This window comes from Triturus cristatus, chromosome 10 (assembly GCF_964204655.1).
Source record: "Triturus cristatus chromosome 10, aTriCri1.1, whole genome shotgun sequence".
Taxonomy (NCBI): domain Eukaryota; kingdom Metazoa; phylum Chordata; class Amphibia; order Caudata; family Salamandridae; genus Triturus; species Triturus cristatus.
In genome coordinates this window covers 866,742,090-866,767,519 of record NC_140593.1, presented here as the reverse complement: position 1 = coordinate 866,767,519, position 25,430 = coordinate 866,742,090, and the positions used below count along the sequence as shown (strand labels likewise).

The 25,430-nt window shown below is 46.2% G+C and overlaps 1 protein-coding gene across 2 annotated transcripts in view; it reads left to right on the top strand.

The window, feature by feature from the left end:
- Window positions 1–25,430, top strand: part of LOC146796126 (uncharacterized) — a 162,468-nt gene that overhangs the window by 121,724 nt on the left and 15,314 nt on the right. For both annotated transcript variants that reach the window (XM_085628502.1, XM_085628503.1), the window contains one exon: window positions 18,861–18,987. In XM_085628502.1, coding sequence (XP_085484628.1) covers window positions 18,861–18,987 — 127 coding nt within the window. The remainder of the gene's footprint in view (window positions 1–18,860; window positions 18,988–25,430) is intronic.

Below are 25,430 nucleotides of genomic sequence, written 5' to 3'. Positions count from 1 at the left end.
TCTCACAGTCACGGGCCAAGATGATCCTCATTGCTCCGGAATGGCCTCGTCAGTGGTGGTTCACAGACCTACTCCACCGGTCTCTGCCACATCTTCGTCTTCCATGCTGGCCGGACCTTCTAACGAAGTTCGGCGGACAGATGGTGCACCCTAACCTCGCGTCATTGAATTTGGCGGCATGGCTCCTGAGATAGTACAGTATGGACATTTGAATAATCTCCCTCAGAACTGCATGGAGATATTGAAGGAGGCCAAACGGCCATCTACGCGCACTTCCTAAGCATATAAATGGAAGAGATTTTGCATCTGGTGTGCATCTAAGAATGTGGATCCTACCTCCTGCAAGGAAGATGTCATCCTTCCTTACCTGCTACACTCGGCTCAATCTGGCCTTCAGTTTCATTTGATTAAAGTTTACCTGGCAGCTTTAACTGCATATAGGAAATGTCCTTCACAAACTTCCTTTTTTTAAATCCCAGTCATCAGAGATTTTCTTGAAGGATTGAAAAAACAGTTTCCTCCCATTAGGCGTCCTTCGCCTCTTTGGGAGCTCAATGTGGTTCTTTCTTGACTGATGGGGGAACCGTTTGAACCCATTCATAAGGCTTCTCTTCAGCATCTGTCTCGGAAGACGGCTTTCCTTGTGGCCATAACTTCTGAACGCAGGGTTAGCGAACTTCAGGCACTCTGTTGTAAAGAGCCATTTACAGTTTTTCATTCCTCTAAGGTAGTTATGAGGAGTCAGCCTAAGCTCCTCCCTAAAGTAGTTTCAGAGTTTCATGTGAACCAAACTATTACATTGCCTGCATTTTTTCAGAATCTCTTTTCTCCTGCTGAGAGGTTGCTTCATTCCCTTGATGTCAGGAGGGTCTTGAAGTTCTATTTGGACAAGACTAAGGATATTCGTAGATCAGACCAGTTATTTGTAAACTATGGCTTGGTCCGGACTGGTCTAGCTACCTCCAAACAATCCATTTCTAGGTGGATTGTTTCCTGTATTCAGCTGTGTTACCAGAAAGCCAACAAGATTCTTGTTAGTAAGCCTAGGGCCCACTCTACCAGAGGTAAAGCAGCTACAGTGGCTTTACTTCGTAACATACCTATTTCAGAGATCTGTAAGGCTGCCACTTGGAAGTCAGTCCATACATTTACTACATACTACTGCCTAGACACTGATGCTAGGACAGATGCCCAGGTTGGGCAGGCTTCACGTTGGAATCTATTTGCACAATAGTGAGGTTATTCTCTGTTTCTTCCACCGCTGGGGAGTTGATTTTTGGGATGGGCTTGCTAGTCTATTCACATGATTATGACTATACACGGCAATCCCCTACAAGAGAAGGAATAGTCTCTTACGTGAAACTCTAGTTCTCTTGTGGCTGTATTTCTGTGATAGTCATAAGCAACCCGCCCGCCTCCCCGGTGGCAGAAACAGACGTACCCAGGACTCAGCAGGCATTGCTCCTCTACGCCTTCAATAAGAACTGAAAGTAACTGCCTCTGGCTGTGCATCATGGGATACTGGGGGTCTCTGGAAAGGCACGGTATCCATTTGCAGACAGATAGTGGCAGCCTTTGGGGGCTTCCATGTCCAACCCTTTCATCTCTATCATGAAAAAAAGGAGTTTTGTGAAGGGAAGTTTTCTATGTGTTGAAAATCAATAAAATTACTAAATTTAAAAGTTAGCTGGCTTTCTTTTTTCACTTCAAGATGAAGTAATGGCCAGTGTAGCCTAGTTAGTTAGGCAGCATTATTGTCTCTTTAAGTGTCTATGCAGGCCTTCCTGAAGAAATGCAAAAACAACAATTGATAGACAGAATGCAGAACAATGTCATACATTCACCCCAGTATAGAGATCTGGGCCTAAATCCATTGTTTTGCTTGCTCACCATGCCATTCCAGAACCCAGCCATATGCAAATCAGTCTTGACCCTGTGCCACATGGGAACAGTCCAGCCCGAACTGCCAAGCCAGGTCCTCCCTGGACTGGAACCAAGCATCCTAGGACCGGTTTCGGGGTTTCACCCCTCTTCAGCCAGGTTAGCTTGACTCCAGTGGCATGAAGACATGGCTTGGCAGTTCGGGCTGGACTGTTCCCATGAGGCACAGGGTCAAGACTGATTTGCATATGGCCATGTCTGAACTGGGGTGGCGTGGTGAGCAAAATAACGATGGATTAAACCCAGATCTGTGACTGGGGGTGAATGTTTTGCCAATGTGCAACATTCCGTCCATCATCTTGTGTGTCTTCCTGAAGAAAGGCAGAAGATGACAACTTAAGAAGTTATATTTATTGAAGTGCTCCGGGGTCCACACACATGGGGGAGGACTATTCACATGATTAAGACTAACATGGAAATACCCCTGCAAGAGAATGAGTTACAGGTAAGAAACTATTCCATCCTGTGGAGACCTATTGTCGCAGTTACAGGGACCTCTCGAATCATAATGCAAAACAAAACCGCCCGGTGAGGCTAAAATGTGGTGGAGCTGATTAAATCTAAAACGTGTTAATAAGGACCTATCCAAAGCATTTTTTAACAGGGATAGATAATTCTCTGTACCATGTACTGATTTTAAAAGAGCATGTCCTCTCACTGCAGGTGTGGAAAGCTCTATATTTTCACTGGAGGCCATGGTGTATATTAAAAAAAAATAGCTCCTTAACTGTACTCAAGTCCTGGGGCTTCACCGAGTCAGGTTTGGAAAAAATGTTTCCCCTGCCAATAGCAGTGAAAGATTCTTTAACGTAGCTTAGCCAAGGGATTTTTAATGTGTGGTCTAATGATAAACAATCTGAAACTATCAGACGGTTGAGAGCTGACTCATTATTAGACCAGATCTTCACCCAGCATGTCAAAGGTTTTACTTCCACCATGTCTACTATATAATTAAGTCCTAATTCTAAGTCCTAATTCTTAGTGTAAGAGAAAACGAGGGGGTGCCCGGGGGAACCTTCAGGATTCGTTTCAAGAACTTATCTGAAGTTTATTGGTCGCAATATAACCCCAGACCTCTCTTCCGTACAGAACCTTGGAAATGCAGAAGGACTAATAGAGCTTTAAGATCACATCTGTGGACCAGGTACTTTATGGGCGTAGCTAGCCATGGCTTCTGTAGATTTATTTGGATTGCCTACTTTTCCCTCCAACAACTGTTTCAAGTTCAATTTTTCATCAAATAAAATTCCCAAGTAAGGGAAGGCTGGGACCTTGGTTAAAATATGGGCACCTGCTTTGAATGTATTAGAACAAGTCCGCCGAGGCCAACTTTCAAAATGTACGACTTTGTGAAGTTGGCCGACAAGTCCATCCCACTCATAAAGGCAACAAGCCGATCAATCCGAGCCTGTAGGCCCATCGGTGTGCATGCCATCAGTACCGCGTCTTCGGCATATAAGAGGGCTGGAATTGCTTTCCTCCCCACTCGAGGGCAGTCCATCTGTAAAGATGTCACGGTCGCTTCTAAGCCATTAATATATAAAGTAAATAAAAAAGGGGCTAAAATACACCCCTGGCATACCCCCTTGTACAATTAAAATAATCAGTCAATCCCACCCCCTGTGAGGGTCTAACTGCGGCAGTGGTATGGGCGTGCAGGGTCCTTAATAAGTTTGCAGTGGCAGACTCAACCCTCAGGGAATCAAGTAGGGCCCATAATTTATTAGGTTTCACCTGGTCGAATGCAGAGGTGAAGTCTATAAAACCCAGCAAAAAGAGCACCAGGTTGAGCCACCTTATATATGGAAACTAAAAGATAAAGGTTTAAACATTGCTCCGTAATTGATTTCCTCAGTCGGAAACCATGTTGTGACTCAGAGATAATATTATTCGAATCTGCCCAATCGGATAGCCTATTTAATAAGATCCGACCCAGGCCTTTGACTGTAGAGTCTATGAGCGAAATGAGGTGATAAAAATGAGGGTTATCCTTATCCCCCTTCTTAAAAATAGGCACGACTGTGGCAGTGGACCACGAAGGTGGCAACCTGTTCCTTGCTGCTGCATTTAACACCCTCGTCAGAACCAGGGCCCATAAATCAGTGTTGTCCTGGAGTAAGTCCAGAGGGACCCCGTCGGGTCATGGAACCTTACCCCGTGTCAGTCCCACAATGCCCAGCCACACTTCGCCCAGGGAAAAAATGACAGGGGTGTTTGTCTAAGGTAGCCCTATCCCTTGGGTAGGACCCTCCAATTGTCCAAAATTATAAACCAAGTTAGACTATACAAGTGTCTTCCTTTGTATTCAAGCAAGTGCAAAGAAAAGTTTGCTAACAAGCAAGTATTATCTAGAATATCCAAAACTCCAGGCCTTGGCCCATTTCTTGTAATAAAATGAATTGGCAAAGATGATTAAAAGTTCATTCAAGGTCAGTTGCGTTCTTAATTACAATGAGATAGTGACCTAGATCCTTCAGGTGTTTCTAGAAGAGGACCCAAATCCACTGCTTCCAGTTAAAGTGACTGGCTCTTGTTCGAAAAAACAATATTCATGAACATGCCCATTATTTATGTATTCAACTTGAGTCTAGGAAACGGTATCAGAATCTTGCTTTCTTCCCTGACAGGTGTTGTCATGTGCAGCAGTATGAATACAGCTTGATACTCTCACAGTACATACATTGGATTATTGTTCAGGGGGTGGCACCAGGCCTTCCCTAAAATACTAACGCATTTATAACCACGAACTCCCCTTGGAAATTGAATATTTTTCTTTTAAGACTCATGAACCCTTTATGCCAACCCAACCAATGCAGAAATGTACCATGAGGGAATTGTCCTTCAAAGCAGAGATAACTGTGTTATGCAATAGCGCTTATTCATGATGGAGCCACAACATTCTGGAAGAAATTGCACATATGCAAATTTGCTTTACTGCTTGTTGTGGAAGTTAGGAGGTGAGCAAATGGATCCTGTTCTAAGGTTGACACCTGGGACTTCAGAATAAACTGTGTTGCACAAATTGCATGTGAGCTAATACTGTTCACAATTTGCTTTAGGTTTCACATGATATAAATTGCAGGAGCAAACATCCGAAATTTGCACTCACCTTGTAACCCCTTTTAGAGAGTAAATATAAAATTGCGCCCAAAATAGGATTACTGGCTCCATCTGGGCCTTGGCGATCAAGGCAAAAACAACAATACACAATTCATCTCCATGATCACTAATTACATCTTTAGTCCTTATTCTAAGCCACATATCCCTTGGTTACTTTGATTGGGGACACCTTGCAGAAGCATGGTTTTTGGATCCCTTTAGCAGGGACATTTACGTAATGGAAAGGCACAACATTATTTTTTTGTAGTGAGATGCTGGGACTGAGAACATCTTTTGTAATGAGATATAGCATCCTAAAAGTAATTTGCACAGAGAACTTATTTAACTAATGTAGTAGGCTCCGTCTTTCATAGTGCACTTAACCAATCTAGAGCTTGGCATTAGCTATTAACATTGGAATTTGGAGTGGTAGACTTCTCTTTGAGTTTCTTGTGCCTGTGGAAACCATTTGTACAAGTCTGCAATGCACTCTTCCCAAATGTTATTTTACTGATTTATAAGGATCCTGGACTTATGATATGATCTCTGCTGTACTGTTTCTGTATACAAGAAGATGTGAACAATACAGGGCTTCGTCACCTCAGGTACAAAGCCCTAGGAAGCTCAGTTATTTTATTTTTTTTTTTTAAATGTCTTTATTTGCATTTCTTAAGGTAGACTGTTTACAAATAACATTAAGATTTAAAAAAGGGGGGGGAGAGGAAGATAAATGACTACTTTTGCGTTGATGATACATGAGACAGGTACTTAGTGTCAACATTATAATATGCCAACTGCGTTTTCTAATACACACGTTACCCCTCGCATGCCTAATGTTCATGTGGCCAAGGTCTGACCACAGAGTCAGTATTCAAATCGCCGGTTGTCCAAGAGAACACATATCAGTGTCTGTACATAACAGAGGAAATGGTTCATCTCGTCTTAACCTCACATATCCTTGATCACACTTAGCTTTGCAGTCAAGTGCTAAATTACAGCAAAATCAGATATAATTTGTTATTTTCGTAACTTTAACCTTTAAACATAAAACTAAACAAACAAATAAAATCATCGCCATGCCCCGACCAGAGTGTGAAAAGAAAGTTTGCCTGCTATGCAACCACACCGAGCTGGTGGAGCCTCCCGCTTGAATGGTCATCGAGAGGGTCAGTGTTCATGTCCTCACTTCCTGGGCTCATGGATTACTCAGGTGCAGCCACTGTTCCCTGGTCATCCCCCTCAAGTCTTTTAGCCTCCTGTGAGGAGTCGCACCCACCGTCCCCGCCTGCACTCGTCAGAATGGCATCCCAGAGCTGGGCTATGGGGTATTTACGTAGCCCTGCTATCTCCTCCCTGTGCAGTGCTGTGCTTTCCGTCTGGGCCCATACTAAAAGAGTTCCTCCACACGACCGTTGCAGGGGGATCGGCGTGTTTCTAACGCTTAGTCTCTTAGCTACAATTAGGCCCAGGTCAATAAATCTAGATGTGATTTTGTGTTTCTTGGGTCTAGGATACAGGCCCAGTATGCACACTTCCCACGTCTGCGGTAGCGTCCTCTCAGTACTTGTCGCAAGCACCATGATGTCCTCTCTCCAATATGCTTGTAGAGGAGCGCAGAGCCACAGAATATGCAGCAAGTCTGCATTCTCTTGCAAACAGTGGGGACATGCTGATGTAGTCATGTGAAAGTATGTATTTATTTTATCAGGGGAAAGGTATGCCCTGTGTACAATGTATGTTTGTATGACCCTGAATTTGGCATTGCGTGGTATGTTCATGGGGTGGCTAATATCCGAGCCCATTCGCTGTCTGTCCAAGGGGTGCGTCTGTCTGCCTCCCATTTTACCCAAAGCTGCGTCAGTGGTTGTGTAGTATGCCTCAGCATTGCTTCCGCCAGCCAGTGAATGATATGGGATCCATTACCCATAAAGGGCAGGTACTGTAATAGTAGGTGTGTTTCTGGTTCGGCACTGACGTCGCCCCACGCTGCAGTAAGCGATCTCATAATAGAGGTGTATAGTAGAAATTGGCCTGCAGGTAGACCAACTTCTTCTGCTAGACTTTCAAATGATATTAGAGCACCCTCAAAGTAAAGGTCGCCTAGGGTGTGCAACTCCGCCTCATGCCAAGACAACAGCATCCGGCCGGTGATACTCGTCTGCCTCTCGGCATCCCTAAAAGTGGTATTGATGGGGCATAAGGGGTTGTGTTCCTAGTAAGGTACAAACTCCTTTTATAGCAATGATATGCCAGAGCATGACATGTTTGTGTTGGGCGTGGAGGCCTAGCAATGGGATGAATAAGTGATTTATCTGGGATTTGAGGCCATGGGGGCTGCCTAGTAGCCGTATCCTCTAAATTAACACCTACCAGCCACTTTGTCACCCATTGCAGCTGTGCCGCCAGGTAGTACAACTCCAAATTAGGGACTGCCAGGTCCACCTCTGTCAGTAGGGGCGTAGTTTTTCCGGAGCGCCATCCGGGGTCGACCCCTGTTCCAGATGAGATCGCGGAGCAATCGTTCGAGTTCTCGGAAAGTTACTACTGGAACATAAACAGGGAGATTGGCAAAATAATATAGTTTCGGCAACACCACCATCTTAGTGAGCGCTACTCTACCCATTACGTTCAATGGGAGAGTCTTCCAGAATTGGATCTGTGCCTTGGTGGCGGATATCGCTCTAGTCCGGTTACCCTCCAGAATGTCATTAGGGTCCCTTTAGATGAATATGCCTAAGTAACGAAATGTGGACGGGTGCCAACGGAGAGGGGAGCCGTTCATGTGAACAGTGGGGTCAGGGATTCCGTCCCGGAAGGGGTACAATCCCTACTTGGCCCAATTCACCCGGAGGCCCGAGACGTCCGCCGAGGAGCGGAGAGTCTCTGCTATAGTAGCCGGAATATCATGTAAGTCCCTCAGATACAGTAGTAGATCGTCTGCATACAAAGAAACTGTGTGCAGGTTATCCCCAGCCCACTCCCTCCCCACATAGTCGTGACGCCAGTGGCTCCATAGCTAGTGAGAAAAGGAGAGGTGACAAAGGGCAGCCCTGTCTGGTGCCTCTTTGTACCCGATCATTCTCTGAGATCAGTCGGCCAGTCCGTACTCTAACGGACGGTTGCGTATATAACAATTGGACCATTTGCAGGAAGGAATCTCCCAGGCCATACCTACGTAACACCTCAAATAGGTATGGCCACTCGAGGGAGTCGAAGGCCTTTTCAAGGTCTAATACTAAACAACTGGGTCGGGGCGTAATTCAGGCACCTAAGCCTTCCCAACAGTGCAGTATGTTCCTTTCTACTGCGCGCAAGTCGCCTGTTCGAGTCCTCAACTGCCTTCCTCTCTTGAGACGCCAGCTTGCCCTCCAGAGCGGTGAGGTCTTTTTCAAGCCGTAGACGCAGGCCAGCCTGCATTCCCAGGCAGTGTCCCCTGGTTACTACCTTAAAAGCGTCCCACTCCACTACAAGGATGAAGCGGTACCCTCATTATCTTCAAAGTATTGTGTAATGGCCATGCCTAGTGCGTCCCTGAACATCCCGTCCAGTAGCATGTCCGGTTGTAGGCGCGATTTAGGTATTGGGGGCGTGCCACTATTCAAATCAAATTGCAAGGTGTGGTGGTTGTGATCAGAATGAGTTCTCCCGAGATACTAGGGCCCCACAATCACTGGTAGAAGATCAGCGGTCACCAATATCCGGTCGAGACGGACATGTAACCCGTGGGCATCAGAGTAGAAGGAGTACACTTTGTCCTGTGGGTTCCTGTGCCTCCACGCGTCTACCAAGTGCCACTGGGCCACCCATTCTTTCAACGCCTTCATGGCAGTGGTCGGAGCCCCAGGCAGAAGGGGGGGGGGGAGCGGTCTAGGAATTCATCTAAAACGCAGTCATAATCTCCTCCCCCCCCCCCCCCCCCACCCCCGAATCATTGGGATCCCGTGCCAAGCAGCTAGTTGAGTCGACAAGGTATTAAAAAAAGAGGCCTGGTCTACATTAGGTGCATAAATTGAGGCAATAATTACTTGCTGTCCATCCAGTCTACCCTTAACCCGGACATATCAACCCTCCGAGTCAATGATAGTCGTCAATATGAAGTGGGGTCCCCGGTCGTACCCAAATTAATGTACCCCTGGCGTATGCTTAGTACCCCGGGGCATGGAGCTGTCTCCTCCACGTTCTGCATAAGTGGTTTACCTCAGTCCCCGACATATGTCTCCTGGTGGAGAGCAATTTGTACATGGTGACGTTTCAGATATGAATAAATAAGGTATCTGCGGGAAGGGCTATGTATTTCTCTCACGTTCCATGTACATATCTTGTAAGATGCCATGGCGTTGTACAGGGAGAGTTGCATGTATCACACGTGTGCCTGGGGTCATTCGAACAGGCGGAATATATACGAGGGATAAGAAGTGATCTCGGGCTGTGATGTAGGATGTACATCGGTCCAGGGCGTGGCTGATGGAAACTCAACAATGAATTAAAACATACAATACTATAAGGGCGAGAATGCAACATGCAGTCGTCCAAACAATACCAAAAAACAACATTACGTCAAGAAAGAAGGGGGGGTTCCCCGTGCAGGCAGGATACTACCGCTAGTTCTGAAACACCCTATGATGAGGGCTACCCCTCCCCGCCAAGTATACATGCATCCGGGCTAGTATGACTGTATAAATAACAAGAGTATGCTATGCACGGATGATCACCGAGGTCCAGGGCCTAGAGTGATAACATTCAGAACCATAGATTTCTGTTCATTCCCACCCACCAACTGTAAAGACCTATCAGTGCAATCACGAATCAATACCATCAGAAGAGTGTGGGACCGTGGCCCCGGAATACTTGCATGTCCCATGGTTCGTGTTGGGAGCCACCACTGTAAGAATATGTTCGTGAGGGCTATATTATGCCATCCGTTGTCTGAGGGGTAACCTCCGGGACACCTCCTGATTCCTGTGAGCTCAACATGTCGTCCGAAAGATCATCAGCTCTGTCTCCATCTTGTGTTGTGTGAATGGGGGATGTTTCATCTGGTGTCCCACTGATCACCACCACCGCTTGGAGGGCATTACGTTGATCATGTATCATCTGGTCTGGGTCAGGGCCCAGTCCTTGGGGCGAGCAGGTCACCTTGCGCCGTCTGTTTGTTCTACACCAGTTGTTGGGCCCTCGTTGGCCGGCGTCAGCCGACGAGGGAGTGCCCTGCGTGGAAATTCTTGTATCCAGCCAGTCGCCAGCTGCCTCAGCGCTATCAAAGAAATAGGTCTTGCCATCAGCTATCACCCGCAGGCATGCCGGAAAGAACAGGGAATACTTAAGGTCCTGTTGCTGTAAGCAGCGCTTTACTGCCATGTAGGAATACCGCTGCCATTGGACCGCTGTGGTATAGTCAAGAAAGAACATGATGTTTTGATTTTCCACCTGAACAGCTGCCAATTTCCTGGTTTCCTTGAGAATCACATCCCTGTCTCTGTAGTTCATCACCCACAGCAGGAACGGTCTAGGATCTGCTCCCGGGGGAGGGCGTTTAGCTGGTGTCCTGTGTGCTCTCTCAATGACGGAGTGAGGAGAGAGCGATCCCTCTGGCAGTATGTCCCTCTGCCAAGCTTCGGTGTATGCCACTGCATCTTTTCCCTCCACTCCTTCTGGAAGGCCCACCAGGGATACATTGTTTCTCCTCGATCGACCTTCAGTGTCTTTGGCTCGGCGCTCCAAGAAGTCCACTCCGTCTGCAAGGTCGTTGAGTCTTTCTTCCCCTGCTGTCACTTGTGGAGAAATTACCTGCATGGTGTCTTCCACTGCAGAAGTTCTGTCCGCAAGCTTGCGGTGAACCGCATGTAGGAGGTTCAAGTCAATGACTACCATGTCGATTTTACTTTCGAGGGAAGAGTCTGTCAGTTCCATAGTCTCGCATTCCTGGTTGTCTTTGCTAGCGCTGGGGCTCGTTTGTGCTGGGGGCTTGCTGGCTTTGCCCGTGTCTCCAGTCTTGCTGTTTCCTGCACGCTGTGTCTCCCCTAGCTGCCGCCACCTTCCATCGTGCGGTCAGCGCAGGGGGAGACTACAGCTCCCAGCCTGCCCTGCGACTTTTTTCCACACCTGAGGACCATCATCGCGCCCGGAGGCGCTGAAAACACAGAGGCTCCCTCCGCGTCGCGGGACGCGCGCGGGCGGCGCCGGGCTAAGCCCGGGCAAAGGGCGGGCCGTCTGGGGCCGTCCGGGGCTGTACAAGGCTGGGCTGGGCCAACCCTCTAATGTGTGCTAGACGCACATCGAAACTGTGTGTCCCAACACTCGACTGGATCTCAAGGTCTGTACTGTCAAGGACTTTCTTGGTTAGGCAGTAGTTGTTATAAACGTATTGAGGTCTCCGTTTGGCTTACGTAATGGCGAAATTTCACAATAAGGGTTAAATAGCGGGGGGGTCAGGGACACTAGACGCTTATTTAAAAAAAGCCGAAAATGCTGTGTCCAAAGAAATTGAATTGGTGGAAAGAAGGTTGTCACTGGAGCCTTTTACTAACCTTAACTCTGTGTTACAACCTGTCGATAGTACTGTGGATTTTGTTTCTACACAGGCTTCCCATTCTATTCCTTCTAGTCATGTATTGGAGTCCAGTCTTGCTAGTGTCCCACTTTTGATGAACGTCTCTAGTCCCTCTCTTTCCCCCCCAGCCTTACGCAATAGGCAGTTAAAGATCCCTTTGGTTGCCCCTGCTAAAGCATCTAAGGGTAAGAGAAAAGCTAACCAAGCCCCTAAAGGAAGCCGCCAACAGGCTAAACAACCTAGGAATAAAGATCCTGTTCAAGGGTTGGTTCAACAGGAAGGTAGTTTAGTGATTCAGGCTACTCCTGACAAAGGCAATGGCCTTACTGAGCATATGGCTCAAGGGGATGTAGCTATTACGGGGGACATGTCGACTAATTTGATTAAGCTGATGGACGAACGATTGAGAGCGATTATATCGCCAGTCATGGACAGACTTAGTAAGATTGATGATAGACTCATTCTCATTGAACGTCATATAGCGGGTCAGAGTGCGCCGGTGTCAAGGCCTAACCCATCTGATCTTCACCCCCTAAGTGCTGTTACATCTAGAGTGTCTGAATTGATTGAGTCTATGACGATTCCTGTTGTTGGCCCCACAAATCCCTTACCACCTGCTCGGGGATCAAACTGTGCTGTTGGCCCCGGGTTGAGGGGACATACTGAAAGATTACCTTCTCAGGGGGAGTTTACACGCAAGGATCGCCCTTTAAATTTGCCTCCAGAGGCCTGCCCATACACAGTTATTCTGGCCAATGTCCCGAAAATTTGTGATGGCAAGGAAGAGCATTGGTCTTCCTTAAAGTTTTGGGGAGTCACCTCTTTGATTGTTTTAAAATGTTGAGAAGGGTGGGGAAGACCAATAAGACACTGAAGGGTGATTGCGTAGTTGTGAATTTTAGTTCCCCCGATATAGTACACCACATTTTGAGACAAGCTGGGTCTATCAGAATTCAACAGGACAATGTTAATGTTCTTCCATTGGGCTTTTTCTACCCACCTCATTTTTCGGGACCAGCCAGAATGAGAGAGCTTACTTTTCAGCACGTCCCTGTAAGTAAATCATTGCTATTAAGTAATAGATATGAAGCCCTTAGTACTTTAGATGTTAATGACTGACTCAGGGTTGATAGAGCTTATACTCATAATGACGTACCTAGAGCAGTTGTTTCTAATTTCCTTGGGTCTCTATCTCCCTGGGTATTTGCTGTGGATAATATTATCAACTTCAGTGATTCTACAAGCAAAACTTTACCTCTACAGGCAGAACATGACATAAGAGCCTTGCAGAGGCACCATGAGGAGGTTCCGGTAGTGGGGAGCAGAGTAGCTCCTACTATTAATTCTGTTAATTTGAGTGTTGAGTTGCCTAATTATGGAGTAGAAGTTGAGTCACAATCTCTCTCACTTAACCTGGAAGATAGTATAACACAAGAGCGAGGGTGTGTAGGTGGCACTCCAGCAATAGATGTAATTACTGTTTTATCATGGAATATTGCTGGTCTGCGCTCTAAAAGAGACGACCAAAACTGGAGGGTTTTTCTTTCCACTTATCACATAATTGCCTTGCAAGAAACCTGGGAGGCTACAGACCCTTACTATTTGGATGGGTATCAGTCTTTTATCAAATATGCCGTGCCTTCTGTTATGGGGAGACCAGGGGGGGGGTCTTTTGCTATTATTCAGCCTAAAGTTATTATATAGCATGGAGCTGTTAGTGACCAATTCCCCTCACATTCTAGCGGTGAAAATGGAACGTGTTAACTTGCCATCACTATTGGTGGTTAATTTTTATAATTCATTTACTAGAGTTGATGAGTTAGAGCATCTCAAAGCACTGTTCACTTTCCTGGACGAGTATGATGCAATGAATGTTAAACCTTATTTGCTTTTACTTTTTGGTGATTTTAATATTCATGTATGTCATCTTAATTGTTTTGGAAATAATAATCTTGACTTTTGCCCGCATGAGGACATCCACTTTGAACATTCTAAGAGTGGTATATATCTAGAGAGTATGGTATCGGCTTGTCACTTACACATGCCTGTTCAAGACCTGTTGGTTCCTGTCCCTACGTTTACAGGTCAAGGGCATTGCAGTACGATTGATTATATCTTCGTATCTTGCCTCCTGATGAACTTACTGGGTACTTTTTGTGTTATGGATAATGTCTTAAGTGACCATAATCCTCTTATCGTGGAAATCAAAGTCAAGGCCTTGACGAAAGATGTATCCTTGCTTTTGATTTCCAACACAAATTTAGAGTCTATCAGTCAGGGAAGACGACTGAGATGGGATGTTATCACCCCTGTTGACTTCCTTGAAAATCTATATGAAAGTAATAAAGATGATTTTAGTCTTTGTCTTTCGGCAGTGGCGCAATCGAGGGAAATTTTGGGTGCCTTTGAAAGGATAACCAAACAAGTTGTGGGTAATCTTACCAGCCATGGGAGACCAAGGCCTAAGAAGTTTAAAAACTGGTTTGACCATGCTTGTTCTAGCGCTCACTCTGCTCTCTTGTCGGCACTGAAAGAATCTGATAAAAACCCTAGTAAGATTGCAGAGGCAAGAAGATGTTATAAAAAAGCAATAAAGGGCAGGAAAATTCAGCTAAGAAACAAGGCATGGGATGATTTGTCAGATGCTAGTGTTCAGAAAAATAGTAGCCAGTTCTGGAAGGTGATTAATAGTCCTCTTTTTGATGAATTGGAGATAACTAACAAAGAGTGTCTCATCCCGCCTGACAGATGGGTGGCTCATTTTAGTGGTCTTTACTCGGAGATTCAAGAACCTAACCCAGTAAACTATGCAGATAGTATATTAGCCCCAAGAATCCTTTTTAAAGAGGAAGAAGTCCTGGAGTCCATTGAGTCAATGGCAAAAGGTAAAGCGCCAGGACCAGATGGAGTTCCCGCAGATCTTTATAGGGCTGATCCAAGGTTTTGGGCAAAACTTTTAACCAGTGTTTTTAACGCTGCATCCGAGGCCGGTGCTCCTAAGTCTTGGGGCAAAGCTGTTATTATTCCATTATTTAAAAAAGGCTCAAGAGAAGATCCGGCTTGTTACCGGCCAATTTCTCTCTTGGATTCTGCCATGAAATTAATGGGCAAAGTTGTCCTTGCCCGTTTAACAGTTTGGTTGGAGGAGAAATCCATAATCTCGGACCTACAATACGGGTTTAGGCAAGGAAAGGGCACTGTAGGTCAATGCCTTAATTTACATCTCATCATTGGGAAATACACGGTCGCTAAGCAGGGGGACCTTCATTTAGCTTTTATGGATCTATCCACTGCTTTCGACCTTGTAAATCGGCAAAAATGATGGGCCTTACTAGCCGTGTTGGGGCTTGACCCAGTATTGATTTCTTTTTTGGCTGTCATTCACGAGGACACCACCGCAGTTGTCCGCTATAGTGAAGATGGGAGCCTGTCAGAAGCTTGGCAAGTAAAGCGCGGGTAAGACAGGGGTGCATTCTTGCCCCCCTGCTTTTCTCGCTTTACATTAATAATTTGGGTATGGTTCTAACCTCGGTCAGTAAAGATATTCCCAAAGCCGGCTCAAAAATGATCCCCGCATTACTATATGCTGATGACACTGTTTTGTTGGCAAGAACCGCAAGAGGTTTACAAGCTCTTTTAAATGGATTTTATGATTTTATGGTCTCTTTAGACTTATTAATAAATTTCAAAAAAATCACATTCCATGTCAATAGGCACAGGGAGGGCGAAAAGCGTTAAATTTTTCTGTAATGGGCAGGAGTTAACAAAAGTGCAGACCTTCCCTTACTTAGGGATTTTATTTGACGATAGAAGATCTTGGGTCATGCAACGTGCCCAGAAAAAGAATAACCTTGCCAGAGCAACAGGAGCGCTGTTGGATTTTGCAAAACGTCTGGGGTGCAAACCGCTTCCTGCTCTTATGAAGATTTATAGAGCTAAGTGTATTCCCATGGCCCTTTATGGTAGTGAGGTATGGGGTTATAAGGCCGCACCGGACATCCAAACAGTAGAAAATATTTCCTACGGAAATTGTTGTCTCTTCCCCCATCTGCTCCAACTTTTAATATTCACGAGGATTTGGGGTTGGGATACCTCACTGATCAAATATCTGTGGCCCCGTTAGTAGGTTAGCTTAGAGTTTGGGCGCAGCAGCCACCGAACCTAAACCAACAAATTATTCAAGACTGTTTGTCTTTAGATAAAGCTATGTCTATCCCATGGATCTGTTATATTAAAAACAACCTGGAGTCACTTGGCTGTCTTGAATTGTTTGACAGTCCTTGTGCGCTGAGTAAAATGAAAATTAAGGCCTTTAAGACCCAATTTTTAAATAGAGCGATGCTGTTAAGGGAAGGAGACGAATTGGGGAAGCCGGCAGTTAGGAGATTTATCATGTTAAGTTTAGGTTGTGAGATCCAGCCATACCTAACCTATATTAACAAACCATTCCATCTGTTTTTGCTAATAAGGTTTAAATATGGCATGCTTCCCTGGTTCTTGGCCTACCCCAAAGGCTTTTTCAAAGAGGGAACTTTGGGGCCTTGTCCTTGTGACAACACTTCTGAACAAAATACGTTGCACATGGTATTTTTTTGTAAATTTTACTCTTCTCAGCGTAAAAAATATATTCTCCCGATTTTTAAGAAGCGTCAATTTGAGCAAGTGAGGCCTGCGTTGGCATATTTACAAATGCTGGAGTCTCCTCTGATCTGTTTTGGGGTTGCTAGCTTCATCGTAGGTGCCATTAGGTGTAGAAATAGGGAGTAGCCCACTTAGTAATTCCCCTCATTTCTTAATGAGTTTTGTTTATAATAAACCGTTGAAGATGGAATGTTGATGGAGAATTTTAGAGATTCGTAATATGGTTGAATTAACTGAACGACATACTTTTATTGTATTTAGTGCCAAAATGTATAGTATTTATTTTTGTGTTAAATTTATTTTTTCACTGCATTTACCTGTACCATTAATTATTGTTCTGTGCTTTGATGGTTTTTGAGGGTCCAACTTGCTGGCTATTTGATTGGCTGATGCCTCTCCAGCCATCTTGTCAGATTGCGCATGTGTCAAGGGGGGTTGAGTTGGTGGGCCCCCAGCGCCAGTCTGAGGTCTGCGTGACATAGGGGTACTACAGGGCTATGGGTGTCGGATCCCTCAGCATGTGCGGATATGGGGAGGAGAAAGGAGCACGTCCCCGATGCGGTCTTTTTCCCAAGCAGTCAGGGGAGGATTGAGAAGAGTGTGTGCCCAGGCACGGCAGCATTGTGACAAATATCCCAAATCTTGCTTAGGGAGACTGTCCGTAACGTGGGGGGAGGTCAAAGACCTCAAAGGTAGTGAGGCGACAGGCCAACGAGTGTACAGCCCTCAGTTCGCCACCTTGCCCCGCCAGCTCCCTAGCGTTCACTCCTTCCTTCTGCTCTTGTGTGCCTTTCCAGCAAGTGCCGTGTTAGCATTGGTGGCAAGGTGTCCCCCAGTCTGCAGGTACTGCAACTGTGAGTGCTCCACTGTGTGTGCAGCAGCCAGGCGCTGCAATGCAGTTATGCCCCCTCCTAATAGACCCACATGACAGCCGTTTCCAGCCTCTCCATACATGTGCTGTAGTCCGTAGTGGTGAGACACACCTTATCTAGCCCCACGGGGGATCGCTGCGCCTGCGATGTCTCCGAGTGTCTCCTTTTCATGATCGGCAGACCGCGCCTCCTGGCTCCCCAGCCGCATGCCCTGCTTATTCCGAGCAGTTGGCGCTGTGGCGTGGGGCCGGATGACTGAGTGGCCCTAGCGACGGCTGCTGCAAGCAATGGAATGTCCTTTGAGGGCCGCAGGGCTCACCGCCGGCTTCTCCGTTTGGCAGCCACCATGTTGTCTTGTGGCGCACTTTCGAAGGACACCCACTCCAAAGGTCGCGGAGTGTCGGCACTCATGCGGTGGGGGGTCAATGGGGTCACTGCCCGAGCGTCTGGCAGTCCGGCATCTCCGGCACGCTCCGTCGACCAGGGAAACCGCTCCAGCAGTTGCTCACAGCATCGCGGCCCGGTGGGCAGGGCCTGACACCGGCGTTTCCTGGAGGCAGCAGCTGGGAATGGCGCAGTCCTGGCTGGGCACTACCTCCGCTCCTTAGCCTCCCCACCATGTTATCCTTCCGTCGCAGCCCCGGACAGCTCCTCGCCACCCTGGTCACAGCGGGGGTCAGCCAGCATAGTCAGTAGCCACAGGATCGGTTTTGAACGGATCTATGGAGCGGGCAGAGGGGAGCCTGTGCCGGAGCTTTAGCTATGCACATCTGACTCCATTGCCCGCGTGGCCACGCCCCCAGTTCACAGTAATTTATTGTGCAGATTAAGCTTTGGCCTCAAGGTTCCCTTGTGAAATGTGCTCTATTGCAGTAGTTCTTAACCTTTTCACTTCTGTGGACTCGCACTTAATCAACCCCTCTGAGTCATTACTGGAAGCTGAGGACCCCAGCCTTAGCAATCCTGATGATTTCAGCTGCAGAACAATGCACAAAAATACAGAAACAAGCATTCATCAAACAAATACACAAATGAGATATGTTCCACAAACACATCAATCAAAAATCAACATTTGAATTTTAATGGGAAGTGTGGAGCTTTTCTAAATTCTGTTGAGGCAGCCATTGTCTATACTGTATTCTGTTTGATGCACTTGCCTTGCTCCCACAAATCAATCTGAGAGTAACAAGTTAATTTTTAGCCTCCAATTTCCAAATCCTTTACATTTACAGAACGCTTGCACAATCTTTCAATTTGCTTCTTTATTTAAATGCACTTTTTCAATCTGTTAATATTTTATTTTATAAGCAGTCACAAACCCCTAGTAGGAGTTGGGGTTCCCTAGTGGCCCACGGGCCAAAGGTTGAGAACTTATTCTCTATTGTGCATTAGCTAAATGTTCTTTTGAACATATGAATAGTATGGAATTGTGAATAGTTAATTTTAATGCAGTAAAGGTAGTCTTTGGTCTTATTTTTTGCCACACACCGAATCCATTTTTACCCGAATTAACAGTTGACTTGCCAAGGGACAAGTAGAGGTAAAAAAAATAATGTGATCCTGAGGGCCCTAGATAAGCAAGTTAAGGAGTATGGTGCAATATGTTTGTACTAATTAGACTACCAGCAACTCAGATTGGCATTAAAACAGGGAAAACTAAGATGACCAGGTTTGTATTCATGTCTTTTCATGATTGTGATGAGTTTGTCAAATTATTATTTTTACCATAAACCTTTTTCCAAATATTTGTGTTTCAGGAGATGCAGACATTTGATGACGTTGCAGTGTTTTTTTCATCCGAAGAGTGGAAAGAATGGAAGGAGGTGGACCAGTTTTTTCAAAGGGAGGACATTAAAGATCTCCTAGACGTGAAACATTTACTTGGTAAAGCAGAATCCTTTCCCTTTAGTTGTATGAAAATGTGTTCATTTTTATGTCTGAGTAGTTATCTTCACAAGCAATTTAAAAATGCCTTAACTTTTGCCTTTTCGAGGTCCATCATATTGCTGACGCCTTGCTCTTCTTTGCATTATTAGAAACATAACCCCTATATCATGAGTTCAGACAACACAGAGCCAGGCCATAGAGTAGTTTGATATGGAAAGGTTTTCATACGCAATGTATAACCCACTGGGGCAAAAATATTTAAATCACTGGTGGTGAAAATATAAATAATGAAATATTTAAAAAATTCATTGTCCACAGTTGTACACTGAAAAACCCAGAGATAAATACCTAGAACAGAAGTAAAAAGGTCATAAAACACTAACATCTAATCCCAGGGTCACTCCAGCCGTCTACTCAATCAGTCAATAAAAATGTTGATTTTGGGTGGTATCCATGTAAAAATAATATTTACATCATGTAATTAGTCTAAGTTTCCAGGTAAGTGCTAAATGTCCTAAAAAGTCAATCACAAGAAGTAAAGCCGAAGCAAGACAGTACTAAGCAGGGCCGGACTGGCCGTAGCGGGCACCGGGCAATCCCCCGGTGCGCCGCACGGGTGGGGGCCGGTTTTGGGCCCCTGGGGGCCATTTTTGTTACAGGGCCGTTTTTGCAGCATAGCTGCAAAATCGGCCCTGTAACAAAATCGGCCGAAAACCGGCCCTGGCAAAGAGCTCGGCGGCACCCCCAAGCCCCGGGGGGCCGGCCGAGCACTTTGCCAGGGCCGGTTTTGGTTCCCAGTCCGGCCCTGGTACTAAGAAGTAAAGCATGGAAATGTAATTGAAAAATACACTGTTGGAGGCATGTGAGCTGCAGATTGTACACTTTTGCATAGATCGCCATCTAGTGTTGGGTTTGGATGCTTGCACCTTGTTGTTGTCTTGGAAGAAGTCTTTTGTAGTCATGAGATAGATGACTCCTCCCTTGGACGATAGTCCGCATGGGCATCGACTCCATCTTCAGATTGTTTTTTTCCGCCATCGGGTTCGGATGTAATTTGCTGCTCTCTGGGTTGACGTCGTTCGATTCCCCTTCGACGCGCAAAAAACTCCCACTGCTCGACGGTATTGTCTCGATCGCGAATCCCTCTCCACGTGCATCTGATTTCGAAGACATTCTTGAGTCCGGTCGTCGACATGGGCCGTTGGGCCGATCGGCGCCATCATCCAGCATATGGAAAGGACTCCAGTCCAAAAAGGCAAGTGTGGGGCTAAATTCCCACACACAGATCTCCACGAGGTCTGCAACCTTTGTCTCTCGCCAGAACACGAGAGTCAACATTCCCAGGCCTGTGACTCTTTCACGTCCAAAAAGACTATACGTGATCGCCGGGCCTGACGACATGAAATGTCCAGGTCAACCCTTCCGGCGCCGGAGAACATCTTAGAGGCAGGCTCCGATGATCCAGACACAGGAGACGAACATGCCAACATCACCGAAGCAGAAAAACCGGAATCAGACGACCGGATGATTACTCCAGGTCAACGGAGCGCGAGTACTGACGTCGACGCCGTTGCTACGAAAAAACAAAAGGCTCTGGTCACACCCTCACCTTCGGGTTAAGGTCAGTACCGAGCTAAGTCTTCAGAAGCCCCGCCTCCGGGCCCGGCTCCGAAGCATCCAAAGCCTTCAGGCAGCTCGGGATCGAGCCAGCCACAACATGGTACCCACAAACCATCGTTGGCACCGAAGCATAAGCCTAAGGTCCCACCCACAACAGAATCTTCGGCACTGAAACCCAAGGTCGACTTGTCGGCGCCAAAGCAAAAACCTTCGGAACCCGTAATACAGGCTAAGCCGTTGGGGTCAAACTCCACCACGGCAAAAGGAGACAAAAACACCTCCTAAAGCTAAAGAGGACAAGCCAAAACATCACTTGGAGCCGAAGTCTTCGGCACCGAAAAAAGACAGTGGATCCAAAGAACTTTTTCATCCACATCCACCAGATCCTAAACCAAGAACACTTCAAATTGACCCCGTTACTGGACAGGTCATATCTATTCCACCTAACAAAAAAGGAAGTTGGACACCTCAGGGACACCTGATATACCCTCCAAGAAGAAAGACTCTTCCATCTCACCTATGAGGGCTTTCTCTCCACTTCCACAGCCTTTAAACACTGTACCTTCTCCAGCACACTCTCCAGTGCCTGCTTTTTCACCACAAGGGGGCGATGATGACATGGGAGGTGATGACGACACACACTCACCACATGATACAGATACCGATGATGATATACACCGTATCACACCTAGGGTCCCTTGGGACGATTACAATGTCCCAGATGTGCCCCAGCCAGATTCATGCCCCTCCAAACCATCCCCCCCAGATGATAGTATAGGATTTGCACAAATAATAAATAGAGCTGCACAATACCATGGGGTCCAACTACATTCAGACCCCCAGGAGGAGGACTTTTTACTGGAGACATTTGCTCAGCCTCAAAGTCAACAGACACGCTCCCTATGCTGAAAGGGATGATCAAACGTGCCCCCAACATTTTCAAAGACCCAGTTAGGGCTAGGGTTATTAACCCTAGAATAGAGAAAAGGTATAAGCCAGCTCCAAGTTACCCAGCTTACATTAAAGGCCAGCTCCCTCTGGATTCTTTGGTTGTGGCAAATGCCCACAAACGGGCAAATTCCCAAATCACAGGGGAAGCCCCTCCACCAGACAAAGAGTCTAAGTTACTCAGTGCATCAGGCAAAAGGGTTGCATCTCAAGCAACACATTTTTGGAGTATTGCCAATTCACAAGCTTTACTAGCTAGGTATGACAGGGCTCACTATGATGAGCTCGAAAAACTCATTCAATACCTGCCAGACATGCATAAAACCAAGGCAAACAACCTTGTACAAGAGGGAAAGTTAATTACTAATACCTCAATAAAGTGTGCACTTGATGCAGCAGATACAGCATCCCGCACAATAAACACGAGTGTGTTACTGCGTAGACATGCATGGTTATGCATCTCTGGTTTTAAGCAGGAAGTTCAGTCTACCATCCTCAATCAACCTATAGATCAGGAACACTTGTTTGGACCCACTGTGGACACATCTTTAGAAAAGATGAAAAAGGACACAAACAGCCAAATCCTTGGGGACTTTACAGACAACAGCTACTAGAGGTTCCTTTCGTCGCTCCTTTTATAGGGGCGCTTCAAAATCCATTGGCACTGACGCCACCGCTTCCAATTACAAAAATCCCACCCACACCTCCCCTAACAGAGGTTATTCTAGAGAAAATTACAGAGACGAGAACAACAGAGGGAGAGGACGTGGGTCTGACACTCGCAACTCTCCCACCACAAAACAGTGACTTTCCTCCACTTCCCCCAGACCATTCCACTCCAGTCGGGGTCAGACTATCACAGTTCCTACCTGTGTGGAACTCCATCACCACAGACAAGTGGGTAAGACAAAATATACAGTATAGTTACTGGCTGGAACTTACTGCTACTCCCCCCAACATACCACCCAAACAGTGTCCCATGTCCATGGAACATCTAACCCTTCTCAAACAAGAGGTTCTCTCCATGCTTCAAAAACACGCAATAGAACCAGTTCCCCTAGAGCATCAAGGAACAGGGGTGTATTCACTGTACTTTCTAATCCCCAAAAAGGACGGGTCCCTCAGACCAATATTGGACCTCAGACCCCTAAATTTCTTCATTGTCAGAACATTTTCACATGATCACTCTTCAGTAAGTCCTTCCACTGCTTCAACAAGGTGACTTGCTTGCCACATTAGATCTCAAGGACGCCTACTTCCATATTCCCTTACACCCTGCTCACAGAAAATATCTAAGGTTCACAGTGGACGGCCAACACTATCAGTTCAAGGTCCTGCCATGTGGAGTAACAGCACCCAGGGTCTTCACAAAGTGTCTGGCGGTAGTAGCCGCGCATTTGCGAAGACAACCCATTCATGTTTTCCCGTACCTGGACGATTGGCTAATAAAACCCAAGTCACACAGGCAGTGTTTACAGCACACCTACCAAACAATTCAGCTACTACACAATTTGGGGTTCACAATAAACTACACCAAATCCCACCTGCAGCCCTCCTACATACATCAGTATCTAGGGGCCAAAATACACACTTTCAAAGCTCTGACATACCCCAATCCAGCCAGAATAGCCAGTATACAAACCCTCCTCAAAAGGTTTCAACCTCAACACTCCCTTCCAGCTCGAGTGTTTATGCCGCTAGCAGGAATGATGGCCTCTTGCATTTTCATTGTCCCTCCCGCCAGACTCCAGATGCGCCCTTTACAAGAGTGCTGGGCACGTCAGTGGAACCAGGCTCAAGGTCAACTTGCAGATCTAGTGTTGGTGGACAGCCGCACACATCGCTCTCTGCAGTGGTGGAACACACAAAACCTATCCAAAGGGCGGCCGTTCCTAGAGCCAGTTCCACAGATAGTACTAACATCAGACTCATCCCTCACCAGCTGGGGAACCCACCTCCTAAACCACACAGTCCCGGGCAGATGGACCACTCAACAAAAAGTGCTCCACATCGATCACCTAGAATAACTAGCAATATTTCTGGCACTAAAATCATTCCAACCACATCTCATCAACAAAACTGTCCTAGTCCGGATGGGCAACATGACAGCAATGTATTACATACAAAAACAAGGAGGAACACACTCGTTGCAGCTTTCTCAACTAGCGCAACACGTATGGTGATGGGCCATCCCGCTAAACATATATCTCCTAGCAGAACATCTTCCAGGAGTACACAATCAGATTGCAGATCTGCCCAGTCGTCAGACACAACAAATTCGCGAATGGGAACTTCATCCACAGGTTTTTCAACCATTTTTCCAAATGTGGGGCCCCCCAGACATAGATCTGTTCGCCACACACAAAAACGCAAAAAGCCCCACCTTCGCCGCCAGGTTTCCACACCCATCGTCCAAGGGCAATGCGATATAGATGAACTGGTCAGGCAGATTTGCGTACGCTTTTCCGCCACTCCCACTCATTGCGCTAGTAATACGCAAGCTCAGGCAACAGTCTCTCAAAATGATCCTCGTTGCTCCCACATGGGCACGGCAACCATGGTTCACCACACTTCTAGGACTCTCAGCGGTTCCACACCAAAAACTGCGTCTCTCCCCGAAACTACTAACGCAGAACCATGGAGACATAAGACACCCGGATCCAGGTCAACTGAATCTCGCAATCTGGCTCCTGAAGTCCTAGAGTTCGGTTACCTTAACCTTCCACCGGACTGTATGAACATCATTAAAGAAGCTAGACGCCCTACTACTAGAGCCTGTTATGCAGCAAAATGGAAAAGATTTGTTATTTACTGCAATAACAATAAAATTGACCCACTGGATGCTTCAATCCAGGACATCATTTGCTACTTGCTGCATTTACAAACATGTTATCTAGCATATTCATCCATAAGATTACATCTAGCAGCTCTTGCCGCTTACTTACAAAACAAACAACACTTGTCCCTGTTTAGAGTACCTGCAATGAAAGCTTTTATGGAAGGCCTTAAAAGAATAATTCCTCCCAGAGTACCACCCTCTCCGGTGTGGAACTTAAACATTGTCCTTACTAGGCTCATGGGTGCACCATTTGAACCTCTGCACAAATGTGAATTGCAGTTCCTTACAAGGAAAGTAGCTTTCCTAGTGGCATTCACCTCTCTCAGGAGAGTAAGTGAGATCCAGGCTTTAACCATACAAGAACCCTTCTTACAAATACATCGTAACAAGGTGGTTCTTAGAACAAACCCAAAATTCCTTCCCAAAGTAATCTCTGCTTTTCATCTTAACCAATCAGTAGAGTTACCAGTGTTTTTCCAAAACCCAGTTCCGTAGCAGAAAGAGCTCTTCACACACTTGACGTCAAAAGAGCCCTTCTTTATTATATTGACAGGACTAAAATTTTAGAAAGACAAAACAGCTGGTTGTAGCTTTCTCACCACCTCATAAAGGAAACCCAATACACCAAAGCTGGTATTGCTAGGTGGATAGTCAAATGCATTCAAATATGCTACCAAAAGGCTAAACGCACATTAACAATTCCCCCTAGAGCGCATTCGACACGCAAACTAGGGGCCTCCATGGCATTCTTAGGGATCATTCCCTTAGATGACATCTGTAAAGCAGCAACATGGTCTGCACAACACACCTTCACCAAACACTATTGTGTTGATGTGCAGGCAAACCAACAGGCTTCTGTAGGCCAGGCTGTTCGTAAGACACTTTTTCAAACCACTGCAGCAGATACAGGTGACCATCGCTAGGGGAGACACTGCTATACAGTCAATGCAAAAGTGTACAATCTGCAGCTCATATGCCTCGAACGGAAAATGCTACTTACCAGTATGCATCTGTTCTTGGCATGTAGGGCTGC